General features: G+C 32.5%; 1 protein-coding gene and 1 long non-coding RNA gene across 3 annotated transcripts; both read left to right on the top strand.

Annotated features, from left to right (window-relative positions):
* The first annotated feature begins 806 nt into the window (after positions 1-806).
* Positions 807-6,699, top strand: LOC138226248 (uncharacterized). 2 transcript variants are annotated; one of them, XM_069186258.1, is made up of 9 exons: positions 807-878; positions 1,011-1,046; positions 2,715-3,029; positions 3,739-3,783; positions 4,739-4,783; positions 5,672-5,764; positions 6,139-6,163; positions 6,459-6,517; positions 6,650-6,699. In XM_069186258.1, exons 1-9 carry the CDS (start codon positions 830-832, stop codon positions 6,691-6,693), a joined length of 711 nt encoding a protein of 236 aa, XP_069042359.1. In that variant the 5' UTR covers positions 807-829; the 3' UTR covers positions 6,694-6,699. The 2 variants fall into 2 exon arrangements, with proteins under 2 accessions (XP_069042359.1, XP_069042361.1); XM_069186260.1 differs by lacking the exon at positions 3,739-3,783.
* Positions 6,700-10,296: 3,597 nt separating this feature from the next.
* LOC138226237 (uncharacterized) lies at positions 10,297-11,202 on the top strand. The gene is made up of 3 exons (XR_011184438.1): positions 10,297-10,371; positions 10,472-10,507; positions 11,032-11,202. It is a non-coding gene; the product is annotated as an uncharacterized lncRNA (long non-coding RNA).
* Positions 11,203-11,210: the final 8 nt, after the last annotated feature.

The raw sequence follows: 11,210 nt of genomic DNA, 5'->3' as shown, positions 1-11,210 counted from the left end.
AGGAGAGGAAGCCATCCAAAATCCAAAGGCTTCTGACCACTTTTAACCACACCATACTTTTACATTTCTAAGAAGGAGGATAGAAAGTACTGTATCACTTTGACGAGAGTATTGCAATGCACAATTACCCAGAACAGAGATTCCACAGTGTAAAGAAAAGCTGCACTATCTCCAACTTATCACGAATATTTAATTTCATAAACTGAAGCCATTTCCCTAAGAACTGATGTCTTAATTTTAATTGGAATATAACCTGGAATATATCGCGAATGAAAGAGATTTTGAAATATAGCACATTCATAACCTTTGACAGATATTACATTTGACTTTAATATCATCAATAAATCGTATCCTAGGAACAAAGCTGAAATAAGCAGGCAGTATAAAGTTAGAATATGGATTTACAATGTCTGCAATAACCTTTTAACTTTTAAGATAACTCATACCTTGGTACTGTATATGTTCAAATAACGTCTTCAAAATCACAAGAATTCAAAAAGATAAATCTCAGATCATATTACTGTATGTCTGTATCTTCCTTTGAATTCTGAAGCAGTCACTAAGCAGTTACAAATAAAAATGTTTCAAAATGAAAATGAAAAAAGACTGTATATTTTAATGTTAAACAGCATTTTATGCAAATAATGCAGTGCCAGTATATTTTTCTGTGGATTCTGTATTCCGTCTTCGCATAAAGACCATAAAAGAAAAGTTAAACGTCATTACAGAGTTGTTATGTAAAAGTTTTTTTTTACATTTCCTGTGTCATCAGATATGCAGTTCCTCATTTTAGTTGAAACGCTCTCTATACCAGGAGCATCACCCCCAAATGACTCTCTGCGAAATCACAATGCTTCTTATTTTGTTTTTTACACAGAGTGAGTACATCATTATGTTTTGTCTGTATTGATTTTTTAGAAAGTATGAATTTACACATTTTAATTTTACAAATCAAGGATTGCATATTGCTAGTTAGTATTTAACAAGTATTTTCTTCTGTTTTCTTAAAGCTGTGGCCAATGTTGAAGTGAGACCAGATTATTCAGGTACAAAAAAATCGGTTGTTGTTTCTATGTAAAATAAATATTTAACTAAAGATTTATGAGATTCATAGTCAAACCATAAATGATTGAGCTAAAAATTGAAGTCAAAAGTCATTGTATGGTAATTTTAGATATTTCAGTAACAGAGGACATACATCACCTTTTAAATTGATTAAGAGTATTTGTTTTAATGGACTAAGAGTGTCAATGTTTTCTACAAACAGGGTGATTTTCAAAGCCTTTTACTCACAATGAGTTTTTTTCCCCATTTTCTGGAAGCAAGTTTCTGCAAAACTTAAAAATCCAGTGTTGCATCTAGTGGGTGATGGTGTTACTAAGGAAACTCAGATTTGTAAGTGGAAAAGGTGCATAAATTATGCACCAAATCAAAATATTTTGGAAAGCCATGAGACAAGTATCCACATTAATAAAAATAAATCATTCTTTCAATGCCCAAATGTTATATGCATTTAGTGTTTTTTTTAATCCATTACATATACAGTACATTAGTAATGCAAATATTATGGTAATGAAACAGTTAATGACATTTTATCTGAACTTTAATCAAACTTTGCATTACAGCTGTTTGTAGACAGTGCCTTATAGTTTAAAGAAAGCCTTGTGAACATTAAGACAAATATTAATTACATATTGAACTCCTCCCGTCCTTAACTTTGGAATAGGATTACATTAAATTATTGGTTCCTAACTTAATTACAGAAATCACTTTGCTCCTTCTGTCATGAGATTTTTAATGAATAAATGAGAACATTTACCTTTTACACAGGAATTAATTTGCAAACACCCTTACTCAAGAGCTGTGAAAACTCATCAGTGTTGCTTAACACACAGAGACTTATTGCTTCAGAATAAAATTTGCTTGTCATTTAATAACATTTAATGAATTGTCAAAGTATAAATAAAAGAACCTGGGAAATAACTATGTGTAACTATGGAAAATTATGAATTGATATTTCAACAGAGATGGGTAGTTTTATGGACTATTCATTACTAAACATTGGCTAAAATACCAGTCAATATCACTGTTCCATCTTATCCTGCATCATCATTTTATAAGGCTTCTTAGTATGAGATGATTAATGAAGACTTGTACTGTATATGTTTAATGTGCAGATTAACATGCATGTCTGCTTCTTCAATCAATCAAGCCTTGCAAATATATTCACACTCAAAAGTGTTCTACTTCGTGAAAGTTCAAAATGATACACATCTTTCTCACTTATTTTATTTCAAACCTGAATGTTCAAATTTATAAGATAAGGGTAAGATAAGTTACTACAACTCCACAAAAACTACAGAGAAAAAAACTAATATAAAATAAAATATAGAATATAAAAATAAAAAAACTCACAAAATACTGAATGTTGCTTCTATAAGTATCACCTATGAATATTTGGTGACAGCTCCTTTGGCAGTAATTACATAAACCTCCCAAACCTTTTCCACACATTTATAAAGGGTTTAAGTACATTTATTTAATCATGCCTTTCCCATCTTCTGCTTCATACTGCAGTAATGATTTACTATTTACTTCTTATATCAATCAGTTCTTAAATAGAGCCTTTCAATCCAGAGGATCATTAAAAAACGACAGTAATATACAATATGCATTGCATTTAATGATGGATTTATTTTTTGTTTTGCCGACAGCAATCTTTGGAAGCGTTGAGATTGAGGTGGACCTCAAGCAGATCAACAAAGAGGAGCAAGTTATGATTCGTTGCGAAGCTGCAAGAGGAACATGGTGCCACTTCTACACTTTGCAAAGTGAAACCCCTTTCAAATCTGTGCCTTTCAGGGAAGAGTATAAAGTCTGCTTTCTTACTGCATCTGGGAAGGAGTTGCTGGGACAGAGAGGGAGTGGAATCAGGACCGAGGTTGTTCTGAGCTGTGCTGTTGAATTAGATACACAGGAACAAACAGCAACTTCACAACGCAGTCAGAGCATCACAGTTGAAGTGGAGGGTAATTTCTTTTTTGTTCTTGTTCTTTCATGCATTTGTTCAGTCTTTAATGCCATTTTAAAGATCGGGTACACTACTGTATGTATTCTTTCACATTTTAGTAATGCAGAGGTAATGCCATTTGAAACTTTGGGTACAGATTACACGGACAGTCTAGGGAAAACATCATAATTTTGTCAAAATGTTATTCTCTGTATTTCCTAAATTCATGAATATCTTTTATCCTTGAAAGAAGTATTTTATAAATCATGTCATTTAGAGTATGTGTTAGGGGTTTCAATATGCTCTCTATAAATTAAGCAGTTACAAGATGAATGGACTGCCACTGTCCTGCCCACTGTGTCTGGAGGGAGCTGCTGGGAAGGAAAAGCAAAGGGACGAGTACAGAGGTTCTTCTGGAATGTGATGTTGAATTAATGATGAAGGGAAAATGTAACCTTACAGCACAGCAAGAATATCAAAATTGAAGTTAAGGGTACGAACTAGTCCATGTACTATACAGTAGATTTCTTTCATATACTTGTAATTTGATTTTATATATTTTTTTCTTTAATTCATATTTTATCTGCTTCAATTCAAAGTGCATAGCATTTAATTTGTCTCCTGGAGGACATTTGAACAAATACCAATTTAAGATCCTTGGATGAACAGTGGCCTTTCTACTTTGCTTATAAATCTTAATCTGATGACTTTCAACATAATTTCTTCAGGTTTGGAGAACAAGGAAGTAACATCAACAGCAGCCATCATTACTAGTGAGTGGCATTGTCTAAATCAATAAATATCTCTTCATGCTTCGGCTGCAAAGCCCTCTTCAGGTGTGGACCTGAAGTACAGTATATCACAACTGAAGGCTTCACAGCTGAAATGTTGTGTTTTCTTTCTTCTCTTTTCAGCATGGAATAAACATATTACTTGTTCCTTTGCAGACTATGCATGCTGACTTCCCACCTGAAATATCTCTTTATATTCAATATGTAAGATAGAGATTTTATGAGATATGACCTCTTAAATGTCTACTTCTCATCAATGTTATATATTTTATCTTTATTACTTTGCCATCTGACGGTCTGTGCATCCAGAATCATGTGTGTTCCTGGTTAAATATATTGACTAGTTCTTATGAGATTCATCTGCCCAGTGGAATTGTCTGATAGTTGGATTTGACTCTGTTGTGTACATCTCCTTGTCTTTTAATCTTTGTTGATAGTGGTACTCATGTAGGCCTCCCCAGTCCTGGCAATGGAGGGCCAGTGAAGGTCTGTAGGTTTTCATTGTAGTATTGTAGATATTAGTCTATATTTATTTAAATTCTCCAGAATTATTCAAGATTACCAATTATCAATTATAGGAATGGGTGTGTTGTGATGAAAAAAGTTCAGCATCAACTGCTTCTACACAGAGACTCGTGGAAATGCTCTCAAAATCTTCTACAAACACTGTATTGAATGAATTTTCAATGCAGTTTGCTGGTAGTGGCAATACTAAGAAAACTTACTAGACAGCTCTTCTTAAACAGGTACCAGGTTATTTCCTTGGTACCAATGTCAGTTCATCTCCTCTTTCATTTGTATTATTGATATATACATTTTTATTCGTGTGCAGAAATTTAAATAATTTATATCTGAGTTGAAATCTAAGCAAAGCAAACTAAAATAATGTATTGTAGTATTACTTAAATAAATTGTAAATAATCTTTTTTGTTTGAAGATGCTACTGGTTCAGAGGTTTCTATTTCTGCAGCAGCTGGACCTGGTGAGTTACAGTCTAGGATAAATAAAATATGAAGTAAGTTATTGAGAAAGAATATTGTGTTTATAGAATGACCTTGGTGATAAGTGGGTCTATGACAATTACTCTTCACCACCATTATAACAAGGTGGCAATCTGAAGCCTAAAGTTTCTGCCAAACTACTATCTAGACATGTTGTACGTTTCTAGTCGATGTCAGGGACAGACTTTAATTTTTGGTTTGATATCTGACCTGAAAAACGTGGTTTAATTGCCATAGGAATTAAGCAAATATAAAATGATCAAATCGTGTGCTCTCGTTTGTTTTGCTTTGATAATGACACAAGGAAAAACAATGTTAATTTCTTGCAATATGTACTAACAGTGCCATGCTAATATATTCACACTTGATTGTGTTCCACAAGTTCAAAATGATAGACACACATCTTTCTTATTTTATTAAAAACCTGAATACTCAAATTTATGGTAAGTTAAGTTACTACAAGTCAGCAAAAACTACAGAGAAAAAAATATATTTAAAAAAAATAATGAAATACTGTACTAAATGTTGCTTTTATAAATATTGTGACCTATGAATATTTGGTGGAAGCATCTTTAGCAGTAATTACATAAACCTGCCAAACCCTTTTCTGCACATTTACCTTGCTTCATACTGTGGTCATTTACTATTTACTTTTTCCTTTCTATTTTTTGCTTTGAATTTGTTTTGAAGTATCAAACTGTGCAAGGGTTGAACATCATACAGTACAATGAAGACCTCCTTATTTCTACAAAACACTCTACTGTCAGTTATTGAAGTGGAACAGTTCATTTGCACCCATTCATTTGGAGTTAAAAAATATGTCTGGCTTTGGTTTTCATTTAATTAATTTAATTTCTTTTTTTCTTCAGGAGACTCTAAAAAAAAAACCATTTGGGTAGCTGTCTGTGTTGTGCTCTTTCTGATGGCAGCAGTAATTCTGGCTTTTCTTTACTTCAGATCCAGTACGTTAGTCTTTTTTAACATTACCTTTGTATATAACTTTTGTATTTACAAAAAAGTATAATAATAACTTACTGGATGAAGGCTCCACAACTGAAACATTGTGTTTCTCTTCTGCTCTTCTTCTTCTCAGACAGAGCTTTATATTTTAATGTATGTAAATTTTCCTCTGAAAAAACAATATACTGTACAGTGTTCTACGTACAATTCTAACATACTAACTATTGTAAATATTTAAAGAATTAGTATTTAAATGCTAGAAATAATAGAAGAAATGGGATATTAGAAATGTTTCAAATTAATGAATGTATTCAATCAAAAAGCAAAACAAATGTCAGCTGAACGCTTTTTCTCAAACAGTGTCATTTCTTTTCAGGGCAAAACAAAAAGAACAGCGAAAGGTCAGTCTACCTTTTATTCTTCCTACTTTTACTTAGCCAAAATCCATGTTTTCAAATTATGCTAAATGATAACTTACAAAACTGATGGTTGGCAAAAAAATGTTTTTTCCTAATGACTATCAATTACAGTTTTTAAATAATAATTTTGAAAAAATATTCGCGCAATCAACCGCTCTGAAGCTAACACATGATTTAGTGAACCTATTTCCATAAATTTATGTATTCCATAGATACATAAATATTGATTCCATAAATACAGTTTTTGTAAAACGTATCTTAATTATTTTATTTTCAGAAATCTTTCCTCCTGTAGGCATTTGCAAAATAGAACAATGGATTCTGATACTGGCATCTGTAAGTATGTTTGAAAACTGAAAACTTGTCATTGTAGGAGTGTGTGTGTTTGTTCCGTTTTAATGTCAAACCCGCTGTATTAATCAGACTTCCAATTAATTAATTATTTTTTTGTCTTTTTGTTTCCGACAGATGCCAACATTCATATACAGCATACTAATAAACTTCATTACTAAGATGCACTTGCTGTTTTATGTGTTTTGCTTACTTTTTAAAATGTTTATGATAAATGTGTGTGAAATAAATTTTTTAAATATACTAGAAAAACAGCATTGTCTTGGCTGATTCTGTACTGAATATTATTTGTATTGATGTCAAGGATGTTTTAAGTCTGTGTGGTGCACACAGACTTAAAACATCCTTGACATCAATACAAATCTTAAACAGGGTGAAAACTCTATAGTAGTCAAGACTGAATTGGGCTTTTGGTGTTTAATATCATCTATTGAACTGTATTACTTTTATTCAGTGGTACATCCAAGAACATGTTAATGTTATTTATACAAAAACAGAAGACTTTATTAGTTTCCTCACAGAAAGAAGAATCAAAAATGGCAATCAGATGGTTCGGCTATTAGATTGGTGTTTTGCAGCAATAAATACAGTAGTACAAATGAGCTTGGGTAAGAAAAAACATCAAAAGAAGTGCGAAGCAGGCTTTACATCATACAGTATGTCAGTGGACTGAGTCTTTTCGTTAGTAGCCCCTTGTCTTTGGAATATCCTTCATGTCCATATTAAAAAATCACCATCACTGTTGAGGTTTTTAAATATCGCTTCAAAACTTACTTGTTTTAGAAGACCTGCTTACTGTACATTTTTATATGTATTATGTATTTATGTAAAGTGCCTTAAGAATGCTCTGATTTGAAAGGCACATTGGAAGAATAAAATGAATTGATTGACAACTTAAAATAAATTCTACACATACATTTACAAAACTATAAGTATTAAAATATAGTTTCAAAATATACTGATGGAAAAAAGAAACACATTTTCTGGATGAGGATAATATAGTTATAGTTTATGTTTTTCACAAAAACTTGCCAATTTTATTTTAAGCTCTCTGACCAGCAATACAGCTTGTGCAGTGAGGCATTGCAACTTGCCAATCACATGAGATCTGAGAGATCGTTTCAGATAAAATGCCGCATCAGTGACAGGACAGTGAGGCTCCATGCTGCTGGCCTTAGAGCAAGGCGACCTGTTAGAGGCCCTCTGCTCTCACCTCCTAGACGTCACACTGGCTTGGGCTAGACAGAGGCTGCAATGGACTCGTCAGCAGTGGCATCAGGTCCTCTTCACGGATGAATGACTCTTCAGCCTGTTCCACGCAAAAGGGAGGGCCAGAATGTGGAGGAGGAGGTGTTGCATTTTTTTTCCATCAGTATATTTACAATAATTTACAATAAATACTTTTATGTCATCTTCTGCCTTGCTGATGGTACACTTTATTTTTATCCATTTATACAGAATCTCTGGTATTGACTGCAAGATTGCAATCTGTTCTCCAGAGGAGTCTACCAAGTAAAGGTGCTAATTTGTATTGAAGTTTCAGCTATGTGTTAGTTATATGTTATAGAAGGAAATTTCCAGTAAAAGGTCTTCTAGGATTACGTCCTTTCTTTGAATAACAGATCAGTGCATATTTACTGTATTGTCTACTGTACATTAACAATTTTCTTGTCTTAAGGAAAAAAATATTTAAAAAATAATAAAAAGTTCCCCATTGAATACAGATATGAATAACTCTTATTTTAAGATGAACAAGAAAGTGTATTCTAACTACACTGGGATTATGTGTTTAACTATTAGTTGAATCACAGACAAATAACATAAGTTTGCAAACTGGAGTGGAACATATTGAGGTTCACTTATTGAATAAAATAATATTTTGTCTATATGCTTGGCAGAGCAAACGACAACCAAAAAAAGAACAGAGAAAGTTGTGAGTTGGTCAAAGGAAGTGTGTGGGGTTTATTAACCCAGAAGTTCAGATCGTTATTAATATCACTATGAGAACAATGCAATTCAGTGGCAAGTAAGTTAGCTGTGCTGCCTGACAGCTGCTGGGTTTGAAGGCCTGCTGTGTGGAGTTTGCATGTTCTCCTTACTTTCATGTGAACATGATGCACTGGCTTCCTCATATTGTCCCATGTTCCCTCTTTGCATGTCTACAGAACTGGTGACCAGGTAACTGTTGTCTCCAAATGGTGCCCTGCAAGAGGCTGAAGTCTTGTCCATTATGTATCCCCATCTTAATGTCGGCTGGTAGGCTAAGATATCCTGAAGATGATTTTTAATTAAACAGGGTACTAGTTTAGGTAAAGAGCAACTATGTTCCATCAAAATCCAACAGCAAACACTCCAAAACATTCATGCCACAATTAGCTTTCGCATGTGTCCTACATTGACACGTCATAAGGTTAATTTTATATTTAGGTTATATTTCCTAAGGTGATTATGAAATACCTTGCAGTTATTTAATAGTTAAAAGGTTGCTTGAGTGGGAAGAATCATTATCCAATCACTATGTATTTCTGTGATTTTCAACATTAGTTAAAACTGGAAATTGATTGGCAAAAAAGGTCTTTTCACAAGTGTTTTCTCATTAGTCATGTTATTTCATACACAAATGCAGACTCATAAGAATATTTGATGAAGTATATGATGTATCAATTACTAATAATCCATATACTGTAATGTATGTATAAAATACAGCCTTTCTGTTCAGATACAAATGAATAAAAATAGAATTTTCAAGTTTGCATTTTGCTTGCTGCAATGCCTGTAATTTCCAAAAAGAGAAACTGTCCAGCCATCACACCTCCCTGGTAATGGAAACAGTGAACCTAGAAACTCAGACTAATTTCATAGTCTCATAATATGAGGGAAATTTTATTTAAGAAACACTACTTCCCTAGAGTGTTGTTATGAATTAATTCAAAATATTGTAAAATGCACAGTGGTACTAACATGAAAAATCCCTTATTTTTAGAGCTGAATTTGCAAAATCTCTAAATTATAGAAAGTAAAGGATTAAAGAACTGTGATTTAGACTGTATCTAAATCGCGATAAAGCATCAAGGTGAAATATATTTTTCAACAATCTTTCTACTGTATTTTGTAACTTTACTAAGGTAAACTAACTTTAGTTTACTAAGTAAACTAAAAAAAATGTTGACAGTGTGGTATATTAGCAAAAACATTCATTTCTAAACATTTATTTTCTTTGTTCAATTACACTTAGATGTTGTTTTTTTTTGTAACAGTTAATGTACTTACAGTGTTGAAAGGCTTCAGATCAGGCATCGAAGGTTTAAGATATTTTCAGTGAACAATGATGATCTACTGTATGTGTGAGGACCAAAGACGACATTTTGAAAAAGTCTCTGTGAAAGTAATAAAGGATGTAAAGGATGTGTATTTGTAAAGTAAGAGAAACGTTGAAAAATCTCCATTAAAAAACATGATTTAATGTTTAGAAATGTGGGACTATTTGTGGAATTATTTGAAAACATAAGGAGTTGAATACAGAATTCAATACTAATCACTATTAATATTGTTATGTTTAAGGATAAAAGTTTAATTATGCTGAACTAAAGTACTTAAATACAGTACGTTGCTTTTTTTCTAATTTCTAAATTGTGGTTTATTGTTCTTCAAGTTATTTAGGTTTGATAAAAAAAGACCAAGTGAGACTATTTAAACATCATCACAAAGCCATACCTTTTTTGTTTCCTGTATCGATGTGAAGTTCCACATGTCAAGTTCTAGATCTTTAAAAAAGTCCAAACATCACAAGCTTAGACCCTGAAGAATTAAAATGCTTTTCACATCATTTCTTACCATGTGTGAGTAGAATTTAATGAGATTTTTTTGCATTAATTTATTTTCAAGCATTCTATAGTTTTGGGATTGCTACAAGTAAATATGCTGTTCTGTTTCATTTAGTTATAGCTGGGTTTGAAACTGGACCAAGTTGTGCAGGTAGGCTATTAATTTGATTAGTTATTAATTTATTTTTTTTAGATGTAAATATGTATGAACACAGTTTGTAGTTAAAAGACAATACAGACAATTCTTCAAAATGTTGAATAGAATTCCAAAAAAAGTTGTACGGTCACAGTACTTTAAGACTCCTGTAGAAGTAATGAATATTGACACACACACTTACAGTATGTGCTGTATATGCAAAATATATGTTAAAGAAATAGAATTTTCTGTAACGTAAGGAAAAAATATGAACATAAATGTGTTTATTTTTCTACTAAACTTTTATTTTGTTAAAAATACTTTAAAATGTAGTGAAAGGTCAAGTGCACAGAAGAGAACATCATCAAATGTTTTCTTTACTTAATTACAGATATTTTTGTTCAATTTCACTATCGATTGATGAAATCCTGAAGTTGAGATCTCCTTTCTTTTCTTCACATATTGTCTTTGTGTGTCTGAACTCTATCAGGGTTCCATGAATAACATGACAGATGATAAAACATTTTTGTTTTCAACAGTTTCACTCTCACAGCCCATTCTTGAAGTGCAACCAGAATCTATCAATTTGCTGGAAAGTGTCTACATTCGCTGTGAAGCTGAGAGGGGAACACAGTGCCACCTTAACACTGATCAGAGCCCAGTTCCTTTGAGATCAGCACCATACAAGTATCAAACCTGTCAGTTCTCTATAACTGGG

This window comes from Lepisosteus oculatus, chromosome 2 (genome assembly GCF_040954835.1).
Source record: "Lepisosteus oculatus isolate fLepOcu1 chromosome 2, fLepOcu1.hap2, whole genome shotgun sequence".
Taxonomy (NCBI): Eukaryota; Metazoa; Chordata; class Actinopteri; order Semionotiformes; family Lepisosteidae; genus Lepisosteus; species Lepisosteus oculatus.
The sequence above is the reverse complement of the archived record's forward strand: the minus strand, read 5'-3'. Positions and strand labels throughout refer to the sequence as shown.

Excerpts from the sequence above, each read along its gene's own strand:
- LOC138226248 (XM_069186258.1), top strand. The coding sequence starts at position 830 with ATGACTCTCTGCGAAATCACAATGCTTCTTATTTTGTTTTTTACACAG. Across the intron at positions 3,030-3,738 it reads CATCACAGTTGAAGTGGAGG|GTTTGGAGAACAAGGAAGTA; the intron begins GTAATTTCTTTT and ends TAATTTCTTCAG. Across the intron at positions 3,784-4,738 it reads AACAGCAGCCATCATTACTA|ATGCTACTGGTTCAGAGGTT; the intron begins GTGAGTGGCATT and ends TTTTGTTTGAAG.